Genomic DNA, 24,650 nt, shown 5'->3' with positions numbered 1-24,650 from the left:
CAAATCAAGTCAAGTTATGACATACTTATGCAGGTGATCTAGATTATGTAAAATAAAAGGGGTTAATTTTAATTTGCTTCCTGCATTTTGCATGGACCTCAAGAAAAGGAGAGTGAAGTAAGTAAAATGAGCTTAAAATTTGGGATTCATTTTATCATAAATTTATTTTGTAGGTGCAGGACAGTCTATTTTGGTACAAATAATAAAATAATGAATGAGGTATTAATTAACTGTATTTACAAACAAATCAATTCACAATACTTAAACATCGAAATCACTGATTGAAAAAATAACATTTAAATAACCAGTTTGCGCAGTGATGAAAACTTTTATACATAAATATGTTGATAATGTACATATTATTTTTTAACAGATAGCAATTGAAATAATTATATGGTGTGAGGCCATAGCAAATTATATTAACCACTTAACGCTTGAAAGAAATCCCCTCGTTTGTGGAATAAGGTTAAATTTCCACTAACAAGATATTGGGGGCCTCGACTTGTTGATTATAAAAAGTCATACTCCTCAGTTTGAACATCAAACTTGTTCACGAAAACATTGAGGTGAGACAGTTTATTATTTTACTTAGTGCAAATTTGAATGCAGTTGAATTTTGAAGTGTTTTGATTTAAACACTCATAGTTGTGATATTAAATTCATCAAAAAACCTTTACAAAATGTTGTAGACTCTTATAAAAAAAACTCAAGCGGGTTATTAAATACAGCGCTGCTCATATTCACCCATTGTCTGTCTTCTTTTGGTGAAATTAAGAAGCTTAGATAGTAGGCATAAATATATCAAAAATGTATTTTCATAGATAAAACTAAAAAAAGGAAATATGCTTTGAGTTATCAGTTTTTATAGTTATAGAGCCTAGGACATCAGCAGATCTTAATTGCCAAACAAAACAAGATAGATACATAATTATCAAATAGGCCAAAATATCAAAGGGCCATTATCAGAAACGTAGTTTAGAATTTGTATTACACATTACAGTTTATCTTCTTAAAATATAGGTTTTGAAAATTTTTAATGCACCCTGATGTTTTCTTAATTTAATTTTAATTGTCACATTCCAAAATTAATTCATTACAATTTTAAAGCTAATCATTATCTTAAACACCCTCAAAAATGTGCATCCGATGCTACGGACAGGTATAAAATAAAATAAAGGTTATATACTTTTTTGGTGAAAAATAAAGACTAATATGGATAGATAAAAAATGTATTGGATCATTTTTAAAAAAGATTCAAATTACTTATACGCATCTTACAAAACAGAAAAATCAAAAAAGAAAACATTTGTTATGGACACCAAAATGTATGTAGTTTTTTTAATTTCCTTTATTTTCAAAAATCTAATCTACATGCAGATAAAAATGTACAAATCATCCAGCTGTTTTAATTCTATTAATTCTTAACGACACAGCAATAAATCATACTGTTTTTTGTCCTTTTTATAAATTAACAATTATTGCTTTTGAAATACAAAAGTTTATTTTATTTATTTAGCAATATTATGTACATAATAATTTAAGTATAAACATGATGATTTTCAAATTGTTATAATTGAAATAATGTTACACAGTGCGTAAAGTGGCCACTTAAACCAGCCATTGACAGGTCATAAGCCTTGTAGATGCCTAGACTTCTATAGTACCTTCTCTTAAATGTTCTTCATCTCTGTTGTAATATGTTAATTAAAACAACGTTGTTTTTTTTTAAATTACAGTTTAGGTTCACAAAAAAATTTAAACACTTTTTTAGTCATTTTATTTGGGATTGTTATATTAGTACCTACAATTGTACAGTTACATAATTATTCAAATTGTTTTGGGATTTGAATATTATATTTGAAAATTACCATTATAGCGAAATATATTGATTTCCATTGCATACCACTCATTTATTTAAACGAAAATCAACTAATATGTTTTAATATTTGACACAAGAGAAAACTATTTTATTTTTTAAAATTGATTTTAATATTGGTAATTAACAATTCAAAAATTTAGGGTCCTAAAAAGAGTGTGTCCAGGAAAGTAAAATAAAAAAATGATTATTTTAAAATTGGCAAATTTTGCATGCTAGAAAAATAATTTGACAAAAAGTGTCTTAGGACCAGTCGTTTGATATTACTATTGATTAACTTTGTACATCGACCAGATAATCATGCAAATTACTCCCCACTCCTCCCCGAGAGAGGAGTGATGAGTAAACTAGTTGGGTGTATTGAGTGGCACCCCAGTGGCATTGACCTATTAATACACATAGACGCGCCCTATACTTAAAGTAGTAACATGAAAAAGTACCCATAGTTACTGGGTTTGTTTATTTATATCAGGGCTGCATGCGGGGAGAACATATATTCTACAAAAACCGGGAGTATACCCATATTCGTTTTATAAAAAAGTTTTGTTTTAAAGGTTTCCAAACAATATTCTTTTTTGAGGGATCCCAATCAGATTCTTTCCTTTTATTTTTTATACTCCAGTATATACAACATCCATGTTGCAGAATGATAAATAATATTTATTAACTCACAATTATTATATTTTTAAAAATGTATTCCTAAAAGTGCACTCCTGCTCAAATAGTTTCATTTTTGTGCCGCTGGGCGTAGTTTGATATTCAAAATAATTAATTCGTAAAACTCCGAAATTACGTTTTTCAAGGGACCGGCAAAAAAAATGTAAATGGAGAGTAGTGAAAAGATATAATTCAGCAAATTATTAATTATTAAAAAATTTATGGAGCAACGTGTGAACCATTTTTTTATTACAACTTTTTGAATAACAAAAACAAACAAACAAACAAACCATCACGACGTTTCCCCGTAAGGGTGGGCAGAGAGGATAGAATGCCACATCACTCTGTCTTTGCATTATTCATAAATAATAAATGTCTGTAAAACACAATAAACCATCGTTAAAATTACAATTAAAACACCAAAATGGTGGCAATAATTTTGATAATCGATTTAACTTAACTTACCAACAAGTTGGAATAATGATAGAAAATAACTACAGACTCTTGAGCTGTTTTCGGTGCTGATTGCAAATTTCTCAGACGTTAATTGCGGGGGAAAAACATCAAACTGGGTTTTTAATGTACTAAAAAATTCAAAATTCAATGGGACTACAAAAATTATACGTAAATTCCGGAAAAAAGCAAATTGCGGGGACACAATTTTGGGGTTTCACTGTATTTGGATACTAATTATTTAAAGCTTTGTCGAATCATATATAAACAAATACTTCCATTTTGGTTTTGATTCTAAATGTCAAGCTCACGTCACACACGGCTGGCAGTCAAGAATGAATAAATACGCGTTGGGCATCACTGAGCGATTGGGCATCAGTTTAGCGACATCATATTTAAGGGGTCAGGACGCATCTATGAGTATTAATAGGTTGACGAATTTGTACATATTACTAACTGAAAGGTTGATATAAAAAATAACACTCGTCAGTTGTACAATTTCTTAGATTTTCACGACTGTTCACACAATGAGTTTTTCTGGGTTATTATACCGCTTGTACTTCGTACTCTTTTCCAACGTTTCGGATCGCATTACAGCGTCCATCATCATCAGGGTTGAGGTTATTTGTGTAAACATATATGGCGGGGTAATTACTACATCATCATAATATGATTTTAGTAAATCACTCCTTGCCTATTTGCAGCATTCATGGAGAAATATGTGTTTTTAGTGGAAAACTAAAAAATGCTGATTTTGAAGTTTCCTAGTTGTTCTCTCCACTGCTGCATAAAGGCCTCTTCCAAACGTCTCCATTCCTTCCTATCACCGGCTTTCATCATCCTACGGCAATAGAGGTAATGTCGTCGACCCATCTTTTCTGTGGCCTTCCAATACTTATTTGTTTGCCCACGGTCTCCACTTTATTATTCTGGATGTCCACCTGCCATCATTTTGTCACGCCAAGTGTCCTGCCCACTGTCATTTCAATTTCACTGCACGATCCATGATATCCACGACTCCGGTTCGGGGCCTTATTTCTTCATTTCTTACTCTGTCTCTAAGAAATACACCGAGCATCTGTCTTTCCATGAATCGTTGCGTGCATTTTAATTTCTGGCTACTTTCTTGTGTTACAGACATGGTTTCTAGTCCGTATGTTGTCACCGGCAATATGCACGATTCATATACTTGTCTTTTTAAGCATATAGGGACTTTTTTATTTTCAAAAATATATTAGTTTATTTTAGTTGTAGTAATTAGCTCACGATATTATGTAATGTTATATACTTAGGATTTGTACCGTGCCGCGGTTGTTGTTATATGCAGCTCGTTAATTGGAAATCCGTGTCATTTCACATAAGTTTTTATTTTTGTTAAACAATTCTGACATGCCCTGCTTTTTAAATCAGCCCTGGGGCTGGTATTCCGAACGCAATTATAGTGCAGTATAGCGCATTTTTACATATTAAATACGCGTTATAGCGCGCTGTAAATGCGTTCGGAATAATATAAATAAATAAATAACCCCGGCCTCAAAGAGTGTTTGCTATGCTTGTATGTTGGTAAGGAGTGTAGGTATATTGTTGGTAACAACAACATACCTACAGTTATTTTCATCCTGGTAAGCTCATTCTAGATTTTCTCCTGTTAAACAGCCATAAGCTAAGAGCCCAAGTACTAGTAATATTTTTCTAAGTTAGAATAAACTACGTTTAATCACACCCGAGTCTGACTTCCATATTATTCATGAAGTATGCAAGGGAAGCGATTTGATGATGAATGTTGATAAATCGAATGTGATGGTTTTTGAAAGAAATAAAAGTATGACTAAGTGTGAAATCACTGTGAAACAGGTAGAGGAATTGGTATATCTGGAAAGTATGTTTACTAGGGATGAAATGAAGATATTAAAACGAGGGTGAGTGCCGGGAGCAGAGTGAACGGTGCACATAAACCAATCTTGGCAAATAAATGTTTATCGCAAGAGGCAAAATTAGCAATTCACAATGAGGTCCTGGTGCTGACTTTGGTGTATTGGGGCGAAGTGTGGACTTGGTAAAACAGGGATGAAAGTGGGCTGAATGCTCTCGAAATGCAATCTCTCAGCTGAATGCCTGGTAAAACTATGTACGATAGATGACAAATGTCGAGATCCGTATATTATGTAAGGCTGAGATTAGCATTATTAACAGAATTAAGAAAGGAGCTCTGCGTTGGTTTAGACATGTAGAGAAAATGGACAGCGAAAGAGCGGCTAAAGGGGTTTACGATGCGAACGTTGATGGAGGCAGAAATAGAGGAAGACCAACAAAGACATGGCATGACCAAATTAAACAAACACTTGAATATGGACATTTCAAAAGTCGGAATAATCGGCGCACGTACATGAGAAGATGTATGAATGTAGAGGAAGCCAGATCTGTATGCAAAGACAGAATGATTTGGCGTTCTATCCTTTCTGCCTACCTTTATGGAGAGACGGCGTGATAGTTTGTTTGTTTGTTTTTCAATACAACACCAGGATATAACATAAATAAATTATTGATCAAATAAAATCATTATTGCAAAATAATAATAATATTGCAATCCTTTATTTATTTAACTTTTAGACTGCACATGTTTTCTAGATACCATGAAATTATTTAAAGATTATTAAAACGATTTTTTTTGTTAATATTTCATTAATAGAAATGATACTAACCTACAAATTGATAATTATTAATTAATTTCATATTGCTATTCAATATTAGGAGTATTAAACAATAGAAAATAAATTACATACTTCATAAATAATTACTACATATTATATTCAAACTAAATGCAACAAACAATATTATTTTTCACGTTGACTCGGAGTTCACATACTTTTTCATGTACTGTAATAATTTGAATAAACAGTTTAGGTTTTCAGATAAACAATTTGTGTGTTCAAAGGTTTCACAAGATTTTTTTTTGTTTTACACTGCTTTTATCGACACTGCCTACGTATAATATTGTAACCCACAAAATGCGATTTTACAGGAAAAGGATTAAAATACATTTTGTCCAGCATAAATAAAAATATAGAACAATTAAAATAAAAATGCTTTGAATATTTATTTATATACCTATTTAGTTTTATAGGCTTACAAAAAACTTGAAATTTTTTGCGGTTTTAAAAAAAATGCACATACGATATTATACTTTGTAAAAGGCATAAAATAAAATATAGTATGAATGACATACAACATTCTACAATGGGGTTTATTGGAAAAAGATTATTATATGTGTTGCACATGATAATTATTTGATACTCACAACGATGTATATAATCATCGTAAGTAACACTAACGAAAGTATATGTTATTCTGTATGTTATAACAAATATGAAACATTAGTCTGGTTTATTATATGAAGCATATTGGTATCTTTCGTGTAAATATACATAGGTTTGGATTATCATTTTATGAACCGATTGTTGGAATTTCTGTTGTTCGTGGTGTAGATTTTGTGTCTAAAGCTAAATCAAAATATTTTTGTGCTCTCGTTGACTTAATTATTTTATCTTTTGTATAAGCGGGATTTGTTTTGGAAAAAATAATTAAATGTGATTTAAAAAAACAATGCATGCGGCGGATGTCCGTTTTGTCGGAGAACACAACCCTAACTGACACTAACGCTGCTTTCGTCATCTCTTTCATCCACAAAAATAACCACAAGGATTCATACAAAGGGATACTTTGTTAAAAATTTGAGATACAACAATATGCTTCTAAGAAAAAACTTAATTGCAAAATATTTTTTTCTTCCTTGGAAATAAAGATGTAATGGATACACATATTAAAACTTTAAATTGACAATTTGTGGGTTACAATATTATACATAAGAGGGGTCTATATCATATTATCTTATAGACCTTGACAAGCTACTAAAACATAAGACTTGTCATCTGGCCTTTAAATATTACAAATCCACAATACAAATTTATACACGCCTAGTGTAATACTTTCTGCAAGTAAGTTTTAAAATGCACAAACATATTTTTTATGTAATTTCAGATACTTTTCAAAATAATGAACATAAAACCCAAACTGCTTAAAAACATGTGGTGCAAAAAATATTTTAAATGAAGTCATTATGTACAGACATTTATTTGAACTCTTTGCCTATACTTACATATGATTATATAACGCTTACAAATACTTTGTACATTAAAAAATCTTAAATAATATAAAATGAACAATACAATTTTGAAATTTGAGATCTGCACCATTTTATAACAAGTTATTCATTTTTATTTTGTGTATCCAAGTCAAATTACACCAACATGTAAAATAAAACAAATAAAAACCTGTTATAATTGATTTCATTTTAATATTCAAAATACATGTTTGGTTTTACAATGAAAGAAAACCTTATTCTTTGATTAGACTTATTTTCTGAAACACTACCTTTAAAAAAAATAATAATTCATAAAAATTACTCCATTACATCATCAAAATAATAGTGTCGTATAAATGAATGCCAAATCTACAAGCAAGAAATAAATAAATAGATAACTAGCAATATTTTTAGTACATAAATAAATGTTTTTAGAAAAGTCCTGGATATAGTTCTCTAGCGATTTTATTAAAATATAGAAATATTTTAACAGAGATGGAAAACTTTTTCAAGAAGGGAATACGGAAGTCTCATTTACAGGGCTTATGAACATTGTCTGGTTAAAGGGATTACTTTATATATTTTGTAACAATAACTATTCTGCCTATGTTTAAACATCCATATTTCAACTCTTCCATTAAGAGCTGTAAGTTTTATTGATGCAGGTGAGATTCTTATGAACAATAAATTTTACTTCACGTAAACCCGCTAATGATACCCGCTGTTAATGTCTTAAACTTCCATATTGCCTTCTCAAAGAGGCTCTCCATCGTTTTAGGCCATTTAGAATTAAATATAATGTATAAAAATTATAACTTTTGGAAGTATTCACAAATATTGTCGGGCAATCAAAAACAAGTTGAATTAACATATGGGCCATTCAAATCTTTAATAGCTTTTATTTATGTGTATGTAACAGGAATATTACTCATAAAATATGTATTCACATGTGCATTCTAAACAAACAAAAGTTGTATATTTACTTGATTCACAGACAGCACATTAATATAAGATATAAAATATTCAAATGGATTGTAGCTTACTGTTTTAATCATAATATCTTTTATATTGAACTTCTTAAAAATGATTTTAACAATTGAATGTTTTAAATTTACAAATTATTTGCATAAAAAGTGATGAAAAATTTAGTTTTTTGATGAGGGTGAAGCCTCAAATCGATTTAAAATTGATTTTGAAATATAAAATGATCCCTGAACGTACACAGTATTGCAACAAGGAGATCATATTTTACATTGAACATTAAGGATAAAATATATTAAAATCTTCACTAAATTAGACTCAACTATTCATATATTTATATCACAAGTATTATTGTTACCATACATAAATAGACACCTAGAACTATCGATTTATTACTAAATGTCATATATATTACAAATATTATTACAGCGATCGTTCACTTTTCAACTTATAATCACTGCACCAACGGCTACCAACCAGTCCGGCTGTATCCTCGACATGACGAGATGAGAGCATTTGGAGTTAAAGGTTACTGGAGTTGGTTCGTGGCTAGAGCTGCTCCTAGTAAAATTAGCAATGTATTTTAGAAAATTCACATCCGCATCTAATGCATAATGCATTGGTACACTGATTGCAATCGTAGTCAAGATGATCCAATTTATCTAAGTTTAAATGAAGATGACTGGAACAGTGCGGAAGGATCGGAAAACCCGGGATGAGCTGGGAGGATGACGCAAAAAAAATGCAGCACAGCTTCTACAAGTTGCAAATTGGAAAACGGCTGTTGAGGACGGACGGAGTTGGAGGCAAACGTTAAAGAAGGCCAAGGCTCGATTTGGACTATAGCGCCACCGAAGAAGGAGCATTTAAAAACACATAAAGAAAACATACAATCCTGATAAATTGGAAATCTTTAAGATCAATAGATAAAAAATTAAGCCTGATGTAGAATTACTTAATGAACAGCTAACACATATTTACTTCCCATTACTGTATCTAATAAATTAAATAATTATTTTTTAATACTTTATTTTCAGACGTCCTAGTGAGGAAGTTCAGTGGTTTTTAAAATTATTTGTAAATAGACTATTAAACAAAGCCGAAAAAAAATTGCGCTATGATTTTTAAAGTTTTGTATTTTTGAAATTACTCCGTGTGTGACGTCTCAAGTTCTCTTCCCCTTCTTCTCCATGAGTTTTGCTGATTGGTCAGTTAACTTACTGTAAACCGCAAACCTATCAAAACTCTCTTATTATTGGTTGATTTGGAAGAACTAGTGATGTCGTTTAAAGTAGTTCGTTTTTATTAAAATCTTTTAATTTTTTTTTATAGATTTTTAAGAATCTTCGCCGTACAGTTTAATGCTTTAATTTTTACTGCATGTAAGAATACATTTTTTAATATCTAATTTCCCGTAGGGCTGAATTTCCTCATTGACAGTCATTAGGTTTACCGGGATGGAATAGTCAAGAACTTGAGCCAGAAAAATATATTAATTTAAACTCATTTAAAATAGCATTATATAAACCCTTATGTTTACCCGGTAAAACTGTGTAAAAAGGTCCTTCAGATAAAAATAGTGAAATTCAATTAGCATTACATAATTTTGAATTATTCAAATATATTAAATTTTATAATAAAGATACCAGTCTCGAAGATGTCACGAAAGCGATGAAACCAGTCACTGGTTATTTAAAATTTGTGGATTTGCACTTGCCTTTAATTTCTAAAATCATTATCATGTTAGTGGTGTTAATTTTATTATGATGATTTTATGTTGGTATCTTTGAAACTATTATTTACCTGTCAATTTTCAATGTGAATATTTCAGACATTAGTTGTGGGAAAAAACAATTTGTAACTGGGTTTTAAAGGTACTAAATAATAAAAAATCTGATAGAACTTTAAAAAATTACATGCAAATTGTGGGGATGTGTCTTTCAGGTTTCACTGAAATATAAAAATTTATTGAATATATGGCAGCGAAGTACTGATGAAATATAATAAGTGTCTACTTACTTGTGCTTGAATTGGCAATCCCACAATTTGACGGTGGCATCCATGCTGGTTGAGGCCAAAGTACCGAATTCCATTAAGCCTTTGACCCCATTAACTTCTAGCCCTCTGGTAGCACTCCGAATCGGGTCGGTGTTGGGAGCAGACCACTCCAAGTCGGTAACATTGCCCTGGTGACCTTTGAAATCGTGCAGACAGTTACCACTGGCGATGTCCCAGATCTTGATGCGTTTGTCTTCTCCTGATGAAAGTAATTTTTTAAAAGAAAAATCTTAATGTAAAAAAAAATTCAATTGGCAAAGTAGTCAAAATAAATATTTGTACAGACACTCAAGGTAAAAAAACTTGCGGTGATAGAACACCCTTAGATCGGTAAAATAAAAGTGGGTCGTGTTCATTAAAATTTTTACCATTTTTGAGATATTTTTATTTAGGAAATAGATTTTTTTTAACAACACAATTTTTGACAAAAAAAACTTGAAGTAGGAGCATTACCGATTGGAAGACTCAGTCTTTAAAAGGGTTTCAGACGTATGAAGGGAGTGCTTCCAATGTTGATTGTTGAGAAGTTCTCCATCTCTGTTGTAATCTATATCAATTTTGACCAATTTCCTAGGGGTGAAATCTAGTACTATCAACTACTCAAAATATTTTTGACTTCTAGTTAGAGCTAGAGCAGAGATGTACTATTCAAGAGAGGGACATAATACTATAAAAAAATATTAAAATTACCTGCACTCGCTATTAGTTTTCCATCAGGACTGAATGCCAGGCAATGCACAGAACCCCGGTGGCCGGGGAACAGCCGCACTTGTTGTCCTGTAGAAACGCACCACAGCCTGACAGTTTTATCAGCGCTTCCAGTTGCAACGTAATTGCCATTGGGATGAAAACTAATCGCCTTAAAAGTATTAAAATTAATAAGGTTTTTGGCAAGGTTAAAAAAAATAACAACTGAATAATATCTGCACTGCAGAACCTACACGTAGAAGTTAAAGAAGGGTTCATTCTAGCAGGGTGTTCATTCAATCTGCAGAGCCCTGTGAGGGTTTTAGTGATTATTATTATTATTGATAACTTATATAGCGCCATTTTCGTAATAAAATACCTCAAGGGCGCTTTACATAGTGATTCTATTGTTAAATTAATTTAATTGAAGCTTTTAAATTTGTAATTTATAAAAACAATTTATTTTGTTGTCACATGCTACGGATTTATTCAAATGATTTAGAGAACAAGTGGGTTTTAAGTTTTTTCCGAAACATCACTTCACTTTCACAGCCTCGCACCTCTGCTGGGAGAGCATTCCATGCCATAGGGCCTGCGACTGCAAATGCGCGTTCACTAAATTTAGTGCGCTGTTTGCGTAGAGGTATAATAACTTTTCCTCTCGTCGTAGACGTAGCTGATCTAAGCGTGAGACGCCTGTCAGCTAGTTCATCTGGAATGCATAGTTCTCTCAGATATTCCGGAGCAGAGTTGTGCAGTAACTTATACATAAGCCAACAGAGTTTGTATTCGACCCTCTGTGAAAAACGTAGCCAGTGTAGTTCCCGAAGTAGTGGAGTGATATGACTGAACTTAGAGATTCCGAAAATAAGTCTCGCTGCGGCATTCAATACAGATTGTAGTTGAGTCATTTTGTTCATTGGTAGACCTGCATATATACCATTACAATAATCGACTCTAGACACTACAAACGCATTTATTAATTGACGGGCGGCATCAACCGGCAAATTTTTGCGTATGCATTTAATTTGTCTCAGCTGGTAGAAGCATGAATTTATCGTTCTACTAATTTGAGTGTCAAGAGAAAGGTCAGAATTGAGTAAAACTCCCAGTAGTTTAACGGTGGGTAAAGCGGTACTCCCTACATTGGGTATGGTGAGCCGATAACCCTCACTTGGTTTCAGCTTTGTTTCATTAGGTCGAAAGCAAACCTTTCCGAGTACCCCTTTAATAGTTCCTTCGCATGGTACAGAGACATTAGTGAGAAACCTGTTTTCATTTTGCAGATAACTATGAGATATTTAAAATGCATTAATAATTGTTATAGGTACTTACATTTACATCGAGATTGTGACCAGCAAAAATTCTAAGTGGAAATGTCCTATCTAAAGACCAAAGTTTGGCAGTTCTATCGTAGGATCCAGAAGCCATATAAACACCATGTTTCGCTATATCCAGACACCACACGGGATAATTATGACCCCTGTAAATAAATAAATACATTAAAAAAATATATTCCGAAGTCAAAATTGTTTTTCCTCTCCCTTGCAATAAATTTCAAATAAATATACATAAACACAATCTAACAATGTTTTCAATTATACAACTCAATACAAGTAAAACATAAGGTAAAATGTGAACGCATTTTGTTTTAAGGAATAGCCCGCTAAGCCTCTATTTACAGGCTTGTCAGCAGGTGGGAAAGAGGGGATATGGAAGGAGGTTATGAAAAATACACTATAACACCCAGACCAATTGAGAAAAAATCTTTCTTGTATTTTTTTTCTTGCAACTGGCAGGAATTGAACTCGCCACACCAGTTTCACAGTTGGCTGTCTAACCAACTGTGCAATGGTGCCTGTCTAATAATGTAACTACTTTATTTAAATAAATAAAGTGCAATGAAGAATTCCTAAGTTCTCACTAACTGGATATTAAAACTTTACATTCTAATTATGCATTATGTTTTAAAAAAATAATTTAAAAACCATCTCAGCTAATGAGGAAGTTCAGTGCTAATGGAAATCTGATATAAAAATATTTTCTTAAAAATGGTAAAAATTAGAGCATTTGGCGTTTGGCAAATGGCATATTTTAGTATGGCGAAGTTTCTCAACTAATAGCAATACGTATTAATAAAAACTTACTACTTTGAAATGTCACACGTGCTTAGAATAGCCAATCAATTTTGTGTTGTGATAGATTTTCGGTTTCCAGGTAGCCATGTTTAGCGTGTTTTGAAGGGTACAGGGTTCTCTTTTTAAATGTCAGGAACACTCACCGACGTGGCTTCACGGGCAGTGTAATGTCAAAATTACAAAACTTTAAAAAATCACAGCGCGATGATAATACGATAAATAAAAATATTTTTTTTCGGCTTGGTAGTAATAAAATAAAAAAAAACAACGAATTTCCTCGTTGGCTGTCAGATATAAATACATTGTCATGACAAATGACAAAATATATGAGATGTTCGGCTTTGAATGCTTTGATTAATATAGAAAACATATTTCCTGTAGATGATGGTTTTTAGTTGTTACCGATTTCTTAAAAATGTATATGCAGATCAGTCCAGAAATACATACGTAATGTTAAAATCAACTATCTCCATACAAAACCATGTTAAGGAAGCATTTCACCTGTAAATGGCTGCACAACTATAGTCTGACATTCTCCATGCCCTGATGGTGGTATCCTGAGAGGCAGAAATGAGAATTCCAGATTTCTCAGCGGCTTCTAAAAGTTTCACAGCCTGAACAGAGCCACTGTGCCCTCGGAGACAGATGCCTATCGAAGGATCGCTGCAAAAAAATAAATATTAATTATGTCAGTCAAAATTATGATGGAATTCAATTGGCACGAGAATTTAATTTAATTTTTTAAAAAATTATGTGTATTCTCGGTAGATAAAAACATATTTGATTACACTACTATAATTTATAGATTGCCGTTTTATTTATTTAACTTTTTGTACATACATATTAATGACAAATAACGGTAATTTTTTTTTCCAACCAATCAATTTTAGTTATTAATCAATAAAAAAAAATTACCAGTTAATTTTCTAGAGAAACCCTTTCCAACAAAAATTGATCAATAAATGTACATTGAATAAAAAATATATTAAAAATAATTGTCTTTTTTATTTCATGTAAAATTATAATTTTACTTTATAGTAAGAATATTTTCTGCTGTTACATATTTATTTTTAAAATTTGGAAATTTTCCACATGGTGAAGACGTTTCATAATAAATATATTTAATCTATGATGTACTTACAGAAAGATTTCGCCATTTGGAGTTTTATCTGGTGTTACATAACATGCTAATTCTACTTTAGAAATATTAGCATTTACTTCATTTTGACATGGTGTTGAGTTTCCTCTAATCCCCCATATTCGTATTTCAGAATTACTGAACCCAGCTATTAACTTTTTAGAATCTGAATCAATAGTGGCACATGTCAAGCTAAAAAACAAAATTTTTTAAAAATCATAATTTTATTAATTTTTTATATATTTTTTTTTATTCCACAGTTTTTTACCTGGTATCCGCAGTAGAAATTTTATATAATTTAATCGGTGGAATAAGTTCCCTGACAGAACGTATTGCGTCTTGAAGTTCCCTCAACTCTTTTTCATCCTCGAAGAAGTCTGTATGACCATTGCACATTTTAATATCTTCTAAAAAAGGGTACATAACATTATAATGAAGAACTTCAGCCCTACGGAAAATTGGACACAATAAATGTTTTCTTGCGAGCGGTAAAAATGAGAGCACTAAATTGTATGGCAAAGCTTCTTGAAAATGTATAAAAAAAGAATTTAAATGAACTACTTTGAACGACGTCACTAGTTCATATGAATCAACCAATGATAAGAGAGTTATGGAAGATTTCTGGATTGCTTACCGTCAATGAGCGGATCTGATCGAGAATAAGGGGAAGAAAACCTCCGACGACACACGCCGAGTTATTTCAGAAATACAAAACTTTTAAAAATCAAAGTGCTGATAATACGATATATTAAAATTGAAAAAAAAAAATTGGGTTAGTTCAATAGTTTAGAAACTAATTTTTAAAAACCACTGAACTTCCTCATTTAGTTTTATTGATCAACAAATAATATGGCATTGGTGAAGATAGGCACTTGATTGACACTGTATTAAAAAAAACAGATTGGTCATATTTTGCGCCATGAAAATCCCTTGTATAGATTGGGAGAACTGGTAGCATAAAGGATGACACCGTAAAGAGAGCCTTGATTAAATTATAGGTGATATGTATTACACATCATATTATTACCAGTTGAAAAGAGCCTGTATCAATCAAATATTTGCTTTACGAAATATGACAGAAAAATTTCTTGCTAAAATCCAAAAGCTTTTCTGCGCATTTGCCTATCTGCAAAAAGTGTTTGATAGAGTTGACTGAGACAAAAATGTTATCAGAGTATGGGAGCAAAAATGAGTGATTAAACTGTCAATTGTTTTTTGTATATTGCTGATGATGCCATGCTTCTTGCTAACAATAAAGAGTACCTGCAATTATTGGAACCAAAAGTGTACGATGTATGCAGGGAAAGCGATTTGCTGATAAATGAAAGTGAAATCACTTCTCGGGTTATACTGAAACGGGTAGAGGAATTTGTATATCTGGGAAGTATGTTTACCAGGTATGGAATGACTGAGAAAGGTGTTGAAAAGAGGGTGCCGGGAACACAATGAATGGTGCACTTAACCCTTCAATGATGAGGATTTTCATTGCTTATGAAATATTTTTTTACTTAAAAAAATGCCATTATTTCCACATACTGTTTATTCCATTGTGGCACACCATATACTAAAAAACATATCTTTCAGGGGCAAAATATAGTAAACGCAAATTTATTTACTTAAAAACGGGAGGAGTGAGGATAGTATTTCGCAGTGGTGTCCACTGTTACCATATGGTCACGCTCGTACTTGAAGAGTTAAATCGACCTTGGCAAATAAATGCTTGTCGCAAGAGGCAAAATTAACAATTCACAATGAGGTCCTGGTGCTGACTTTGGTGTATTGGGGCGAAGTATGGACTTGGAAAAACAGGGATGAAAGTAGGCTGAATGCTCCCGAAATGCAATCTCACAGTCGAATGCCTGGTAAAACTATGAACAATAGATGCACAAATGTCGAGATCCGTACATTATGTTAGGCTAAGATTAGCATTATCAACAAAATCAAGAAAAGAGTTCTGCGTTGGTTTGGACATGTAGAGTAAATGGACAGCAAAAGAATGGCTAAAACTGTTTACAATGCCAATGTTGATGGATGCAGAAATAGAGGAAGACAGAGAAAGACATGGCTTGACCAAATCCTCGAAGATCGACATGTCAAAAGTCGGAGTAATCGGTGCGTGTGCATGAGAAGATGTATGAATGTAGAAGAAGCGAGATCTTTATGTAAAGACAGAGTGATACAGGGAAACGGCGTAATGATTTGTTGTTGTTTCAAAGAGCTGCTGGAGACTGAAATCGAAAGAGAAGGATCTTGTATTTACGAGTTTTTGCTGCAAACTAATTCCAGGGAATTAAATTAAAGAAAATGGGACATCAAAAATTAAAATTACATACCTGTGTTATCTGTATTATTTGGGTATTCTATTAAAAATTCATCATCCTCTTCTTCCATATTTTCATTCTAAAAAAATGGTCAAAATTTAGAATGATAATTTTAAAAAATAAGCAAGGTACAACTATATCTTAAATCTCAATACAATAGATATGTTGCCGCCTAATAGTTAAATCAGCCACTCAACAGAGCGGCTAGGCTGTTCATTAAATGCAGGCATTCACCTGAATGGCTATTCGATTCATTGAATGAATTAAGATAACTCAACGTTCAATGTTTACCATATTAATGTGCCATATATATGTTTTTAAAAATTAATTTTTGTATTTCTAATCCTATATTTGTGGTGATATACTCATGTGTCTGTGTCAACTAATTGCTCGTCCCATTTTAACACAGGACTTTTAGTCCTATGGAGTTGGGACTCATGTCTTAAATAATGTGCAATAAACTAATGTATGTAAATATAGAAAAATAATTTCAAAATGTGTTGGCTGGTTGTAAGCAAGCCCTTTTGAAATGGCCGAAACAAAAGAGATTGGTTTAGGTAATGATAGTTTGGGTTAAGTTTAATAATAAAAATACATTTTTTTTAACTTTACTCATAAAGTTAAAGATTAATTGTTAAGTTAAATTAAGGATTAAGTTAGGTAAAAAAATATTAAACTAAACCCAACCTTTTCTATCCTAACCTAACATAACTTCAAATAACAAAATAAAAATTTAAAAAAAAGTTATTATTGTTGCATTAAAAACGAACGGCCTAGCCATTTGGTTGAATGCCGGCATTTAATGAACAGCCTAGCCCCTCAGTTCAGTGGCTGATTTAGCTATTTGGTGGCGACAGATACATTATGATATTAACAAGTCTGGAAAGATGGATTGATCAATGAATTTATCCAAAAATGCACATTTCTTTATTCAAGTATAACTGTCTGCCATCTTTAAAGCATGGTTCACACGAGGATAATACAATAGACAGGACAATATTATCTTGTCCCAGCTCCATGAATAGCCTAGATAGTGCAGGACAGGAAAATGGGACAAAACAACAATTTGGCTATGGACGTGCGTTATGAGCGAGTCAGAGAAAAATATTATTTCTTTTATACCAAGATGTACTGTAAATGTTGGAGGACAAACTAAATAATAAAAAGGATTTTTTCTGCCAATATTTTCAGCAGAAAAAATGGACAGGAGCAACACGCACGCACTTAGTAAATGGTTGTTCACCTACTGTTCTGTCAGAGACTTTTCACTTAAAGACAATGCGCTGTGGGCGGTGGTGGGGGTGATCCATTGTCCTGTGGAAATAGCCTATGCTTCTATCTCTGTGACATGTCTTGTCCTTCAAATTTCTGTTCACTCAAGGAAAATAGGTCCGATGCTGGGACAGGGCAATATTGTATTGAATGCTACTTAATAATAGATGAATAATAAGCTTACCTCTTCTACGGGGTCCTTATTCATAATGTCAAAATGAAACCAAGTCTGTAAAACCTGAATCAGTATTACGTGACTGTGTCGAGCTAAATATTTCCTTAAGCAACCGATGGCTTCCAAGGTCAGTAGCAGCTCGTATTTACAAGATCTATAATAAATGATAAAAAATATGATTATTATAAAACATTAAATAAATTACATTACTACTAATTTAAAAAAAATCAATAATCAATAAAATCATAAATATTGCAGTTTGTTAATAATACACTTATGGGAAATGATAGCCATAGTAATTAATTCTGCCTTTGGATTAATAAAAAAAAAAATTGAAGTACATGTGTGAATATAGATAAACCTTAAAAACTCTTAGTTATTACCATAATTGAAGATCTACTCCGACCTAATGAAAAAATATTGTTCTTTTTAAAAAAAAAAAGAACATTTAAAATATAATTTTTCATGAATATTATATTTTGTCGTAGATTGCTATGGTATACTTTGTTCAACATAGATAAAGAGTTAATTTAGTCAGTAACAGTAGCTTCAAATATATTTTTTAAAGTGTTTTAATTTCCTCAATCTTTAAAATAATATTTAGAATGTATAAGAAATTATGGTTACCCAGTTCCAATTAGTACCTTGGGGCAATGGATAAAATGCTTGCCTCACGCTCAAATGATTCCAGGTTCGGTTCCCGGTGAGATCACACACATGTATAAAATATATTTAAAAAATATAATTTGTCTTTTGGCAACAGGGTAAAGTATTGTGCCAAATATTATTTGTGCATTTATTGTATACTTACATTAAAAAAAAACTTTTTTTTGTAAAAAATATTTTTCAAACTTGTAAAACGTATTTCTCGTGAGGACCACATTATAACCAAATCAATGTTTATAACCATGAAATACTCACTCACTGCATAAATTTCACCATACTGTTATGTTTGAATGATTTGATTTGACTTGATTTTTGTGAAATACCTAAATGCTGCAATTGTAGGTCTGGAGTCGATGTCTTGAAGTGTAAATACCGAGCCCAGATCATCTAAAATCTGATACACAAAATCTTTTTCCGGAATCTCGTTGTCTATGGTTCCATTTTGCAGACAGTGGAACAACTGTTCTAGGCTGTTGGGTCGGTACAGGGCAGAAGGGAGGTTGCCGTCGCTGGTCTGATGGTTGTAGCACATGGAGAAGTCTCTCTGCGGGAGGCTGGTGGAGTGGCGCTTGAGGAACATCTGCGCGGGGTTGCGGTGGCCGCCGCGGAGCATCTCCAGGTACATGTGGCACAGGAGGGGGCACAGAATCCCGGACAGCTCATTCTGCACACTCTCAGGCTCCACGCTTTTTATGTATGTTACTAATCTAAAAGGGGAAAGAAATAAGATAAATTCTGAGCATTTAGGTAAAGAGGTACATGTTACTATAGTCTTTAAAATATAGCTTGATTAGAATGACAGCTGTCAAACTAATTTCATTAGTGATGGGAAATTATTGATCACTGATCAAATCGATTTTAACAGTTATTTCATGCAATCATGAAACTCTGTTTCCGAAAATTGATATAAAAAACGCAAAAACAAGCCTATTATAGTGTGTTTAACACAATTATTCACAAAAAAATAAGACATTTATACTTTTTTCATGAACGTCAAATTAATTATATTTTATTCAATCAATTTGTCCCATCTCTAACGTTTTTGCAAAATGATGTAACCTTGTAAGAACATCGTTAATAATTAGGTTTATTTTAATTTTTTATTTATTTTTAAGGCTGATTTTATACATTAATGTTGATTTATATGTCAAACATTGTATTAAAAATAAATCATCACGCCAGATACGAATGATTTTTCGTGTGTCAATATAAATCACTCCTTTGACGTTACTACAAAGTTATGTCGTCAAGCTATATTTTAAGGACTATAAAATTGAGAAAACTAATTGAGTATGCAGTTTCACTCTATAAGGTATATGAAAGATTGAGTAAAGATATACAAAATAATAAAAATTAAATCTTTTTAACATTTTAATAATAAAATTGGTAAATATTGTATAGGACTATTAGGTAACACAACTATTCTCCTCTATGCGAATCATGGCACCTTACTAGGGCCCAAAACAGCAAAATACTGAGTTTTGAGAATAGATGACTCAGAAGAATCTTGAATTCAACTTTGTAAGGAATGAGAAGTGAAGAGAATGGAAGTAGCAAACTTCGGTGACAATTGTCATCAAGCAGAGCGATACGGTTGGCTAGGCCACATACTGCAGATGCCTCTTGAGAGCCTTAACCATGCTTGCATACTTTATAAGGCATCAGGTTCTCGATGTCATGGACGTCTGCTGATGACTGTTCGTCAGCAGTTTATGTCAGAACTACAGGATGCAAACCTGACTTGGGAGGACCACCTGTTTCGTTCTTAAATTTAAGCATTTAAAGTTTATTTTAAGACATCACCCGAAAAATTTGTTAAGGAATTAGATCAGCAAGAAACTTTAAATGACTCCCCAGCACAGTCAGTGACTTGTTCCTCTTTGCCTAAATGTCACAGAATTATGCAAACAATGATGGTGGTGTAAAACAGAGGAGTGTTGGCCTCACGTCTTCGTGGAATTAGTCGGGGAGAGTCAGCGAGGTTGGTGAATGTAGGAGAATGAAGATCAATGGTAGGTAATAAATTAATTGGTAAAGAAGAAATAAATTGTTGGAAATTCCATTTGTAAATCTACACCAGGACAGGGGCATGTGAATGTCCTAGTCTCTAAACTAATTCTTACTTTAAAGACACAAAAAATAATCATTCAAACCTCTCTTCTTCTAATAATTTATTTATAAACTGGGTCACAGATACATTTAAATGTTTTCTTTTCCAGGTAAAGGTTTTATTTGATTTTGTTATTTTTCTTAATTTAATGAGGAAGTTCAGGGTCTTTTTTATTTGTTAATAGACTATTAAACTAAGCCAAAAAAAATTAAAAAATTTACATATCGTATTATCAGTGCTAAGACTTTTAAAGTTTTGTATTTCTAAAATAACTCCGCGTGTGACGTCAGAGTTGTTATCTGTTAGTTCTTCCCATTGGTTTGTTTACGGTAAGCTAACCGGATATCCTTCATAGCTCTCCACATCATTGGTGAATATCATAACCCTCTATCTCGCATGTGTAGACAATATAAGTTACACAAAGACAGTGCGAGAAACATTAATATCATTGGAGGGTCAGTCGTTAACCTTTTTTTAAAGGGAGGATTTCAAAATTATTGTTGCCTTAGATTATTTTTGTACATTTTACTACATGCCTTTTGCTTGAATTTTGTTCATATTTTAAAGTTTCTTTTTCATTATTTTTTGTAGTGTATTTAATTTTTTACGTCATTTAAAAAAAAAATATTTTGACAGTTATTTTTATTTTATTTATTTGGATAACCAACAGCTATAATTATCTTATATATATAACAAAACAAATAAGCCATTTACAGGTTTTCACAAGTAACATCACAGTAAGTTAAAAAAGATTCTCGAACATAAAATGAATAGTAATTTAATGTAAATTCAAAAGAAAAGATAAAATACTACGAATTATTTCGAAAGCAAACGCAGTACGTCATTAAGATTATTAGCAAATAAATCTATGTTAAATGATTTATTTATTACATTAAAATTATTAAAAGTTCGCCATAAATACGAATTTTGCCTATAATTACATGAAACAAGAGGTATGTGAAGAAGAAGGTTATTTCTTAAAACTTTGGAAGGAACATTGATGGAAAGTTTGCATAGTAGTTCAGGACAGTCGATTGAACCAGAGGCAATTTTTAGTAAATAAATTATATCCGCTATTTCACGATGTTTTTGCAGAGGCAATAGGTGATGTTTTTTACATTTATGAATATACTGATCGGATTTAAACTCAAGTTTCAACCGAAAACACATGAAATTTACGAATTTTTAAAAAATATTTTCAATGCGTGATATCTGCACATTGTACATAGGATTTCATATTTGTGATGCATATTTTTTTTTTTTTTTTTTAAAAAGAAATATTTGCGTTCTTATAATTTACACAAATATTTAATTTTGAGGGCCATTTTCAACGAGTTGTAAATAACTCACTATTAGAAAATAGGAATCAAGTTGGGGTAGATTGGGATTCGAACCACGGACCTTCGATCCGTGAGTCCGAGACACTAGCCACAGGACCACAACACAATTCTAAATTGCTTCGCACTAATGTACAGTAAAGGATTTTAAGTGTCTTTGCCATAGTGAACGACGTAGAGCTAAAGGATTACTGGCCCAGTTATATTTTGTTTAGTATGTGTCTATGTGAGAGCTGCTAGAAACTTGTTATTCTTTTTTTTTCTTTATTGGGGCTTTTGAAAAGACACGATAATATTAGTCAAAAACAAATTATATTGTAATGTATTATAGAAATGAAAGACGAATGATACTTAAATCCACAAATTAAGAATAACCAGTGACTAGTTTCATCGCTTTCGCAACATCTTTTGGACTTCATTTCAACAGACAGGGAAAACGTTTTTGAGAAGGGAATATGGAAGTCTAGGCATTTACAGGGCTTATGACCTGCCATTGGCTGGTTTAAGAGGCCACTTTACACACTGTGTAACATTCACCATTCTGCCCATGTTTGAACATCCACATTTCCTCAACTCTTTCATCTGTTGACTTTTGTGAAGTAAAAGTCTAGACTCTCATATTCCCTTCTCAAAAACGTTTTCCCTGTCTGTTGAAATGAATTTAAACATGAATTACTCCTTGGGGAAATCCAGCCAGTCTGCAAGCATTTGGACATACTCAAACATTGTTGAATCTTTTGGACTGGTCAGTGAAAGGTACTAGTTAAAATGTCGCATGTGATGAAATCGGTCACTGGTTATTCTAAATTTGTAGATTGAAGTATCACCTGTCTTTATTTCTACAATGAACTTCCTAAGAATTTTCACTAACTTAAAATGATATTGTTCCAATAAATAGTAAACATATATAGTTTACACAGGTTTAAACTGTCAACATTGGTATTGGTAAATGATTACCTTCAGTACTCGTTTAAAATAAGTGCGTTTACATGGCTGTAATAAATTATTACAAATCGATTTTTCACAAATGCATAAAATACTTATTGATTGACTATTTGATGCTTACTCTCACACGAAATTTATGAATAGATTAAGTAAAGAACATTTTGTATAAGCTGAACTGGTACTCACAGTTCAAATCAGCATTGTGCAAGCAGGTCCAATGGAAATCATAGGACCATTCAATTGAAAATTATTAATACATTAGAAATGAAGTTAATAAACCCTTCAACAATTACTTTAATTTTACTTAGGCATTCTATCAAATGACTAAAGTTGTTCTGACTTAACTTTGTTAACTTCGAAACATGAGACTGGAAATCTTTAACTTAGATTAGGTACACGAGAACATTTTGGAAATTAATGGAGTGGGTTGAAACAGTCGAAATATAGTTGTAAACATAACATACTTTGTGAATTGCTGATCGCATTGAGCCGGATCGTTGTTGATGGAAGAAAACAAAATAGAATTGGCGCGACCCGATTCTCCATCAATTATGGCAGAAACTGCCATCTGCTCAGCACTGTAACATAACGACGCTGCAGCATCAGCAGATAAATCTCGATCCTGCAATTATATTTAGAAATTAATTCAATCCAACGATTAAATACAAAAACGTCAACAAAATTTTAGGTTATTTCTGAAAACCATTTAGTCTTACAGTATAATTCCGACGTTCTAAATAAGATATAACTGCTGCTTTGATGGCTTCATTCCTTGACTTTTTCATTTTAAGTCTGATAAAAGACCACCAAACTATTCAAAACGAATCTCACGGACGACCATTTCTATTTTTTGTATTTTTGGCTTTTGCTTTGGCTTGCCACAAACCACAGACGTTTCACTTTTCAAATTGAATGACGTTTCTTGTTCAATAGTCTTTTATCATTTTTCTACAAAAATGTCTATGTCTATAAAACGACAAGCCTTGGTACCTACTTTTATTTTTTCTAAAATAAATTTTAGACCTATAATTATTATAAGTCAACAAATTGCTCCTTTAACAACCAGCAATATTGAAAAAAATGCCTTTTATAGTCATAAAATGACGAGGGTTCGGATTAGTAAAGTAAAATACAATTTTACATTATTTATTTTTAATTAATCACAAATAATAATAAATATATTGATAAAAATAAAACAGATTAATCAAATATAAGATTTAAGTCAAAAACAACTCATAGTTATGTATTTGCAATTAAATTGAGTATGTATATTGAGTCCGATTAAAAAAATCATTGATTATTTCTCGGATTTTTTTATATTTCAATAAAAAACTTACTTTGGGGAGAACATTTTTTGTACAATGCATAAAATCAATTAATTACAATCTAATATGAAAACAAAGCATGACTTAAAACATTGAAACACAATATTTATGTATTTAAAAAGTATTAATTGTTACAAACTTTATAAAAATCTATCATTACCAAAAAGATTGTAATACTATTTTTTAGTGTCACGCTTTGGCTCATTTTTGTAACGAATACAATTGGTTTTTAGTGTTGATTTTGTAGCATTAAACCAACAAACTCATTAGTCCAGGCGTTTTATACATATTTTAGGTCAAACCTTAAAAATAATCATAAAAGTTTTGATTTTTGGCATAAGTATACCTTGAAATTTTAGAAAAAGGTTAC

General features: G+C 31.9%; 1 protein-coding gene across 2 annotated transcripts; it reads right to left on the bottom strand.

The window, feature by feature from the left end:
* Positions 1 to 215: 215 nt before the first annotated feature.
* On the bottom strand, positions 216 to 23,869 carry wda (will decrease acetylation). 2 transcript variants are annotated; one of them, XM_088235942.1, is made up of 12 exons: positions 23,672 to 23,869; positions 23,420 to 23,577; positions 18,887 to 19,270; positions 17,907 to 18,051; positions 16,463 to 16,529; positions 14,398 to 14,536; positions 14,133 to 14,321; positions 13,493 to 13,654; positions 12,189 to 12,336; positions 10,857 to 11,025; positions 10,128 to 10,365; positions 216 to 8,669 (listed from the first exon to the last, which is right to left on the bottom strand). In XM_088235942.1, exons 1-12 carry the CDS (start codon positions 23,738 to 23,740, stop codon positions 8,552 to 8,554), a joined length of 1,986 nt encoding a protein of 661 aa, XP_088092068.1. In that variant the 5' UTR covers positions 23,741 to 23,869; the 3' UTR covers positions 216 to 8,551. The 2 variants fall into 2 exon arrangements, with proteins under 2 accessions (XP_088092068.1, XP_088092069.1); XM_088235943.1 differs by having other exon boundaries at positions 14,398 to 14,533.
* Positions 23,870 to 24,650: the final 781 nt, after the last annotated feature.

The sequence above is a fragment of the Micrasema longulum genome, unplaced genomic scaffold (assembly GCF_059751315.1).
Source record: "Micrasema longulum isolate JH-2025_06_02 unplaced genomic scaffold, ASM5975131v1 h1tg001478l, whole genome shotgun sequence".
Taxonomy (NCBI): domain Eukaryota; kingdom Metazoa; phylum Arthropoda; class Insecta; order Trichoptera; family Brachycentridae; genus Micrasema; species Micrasema longulum.
Note: the sequence above shows the minus strand (reverse complement) of the source record. Positions and strands in the feature narration are given on the sequence as shown.

Coding starts and splice junctions, on each gene's coding strand:
- wda (XM_088235942.1), bottom strand. CDS start 23,740: ATGAAAAAGTCAAGGAATGAAGCCATCAAAGCAGCAGTTATATCTTAT. Junction 10,366..10,856: donor AAAACTAATAGCGAGTGCAG/GTAATTTTAATA, acceptor TACTTTCATCAG/GAGAAGACAAACGCATCAAG. Junction 8,670..10,127: donor GATTGCCAATTCAAGCACAA/GTAAGTAGACAC, acceptor TAATTTTACTAG/GAGCAGCTCTAGCCACGAAC.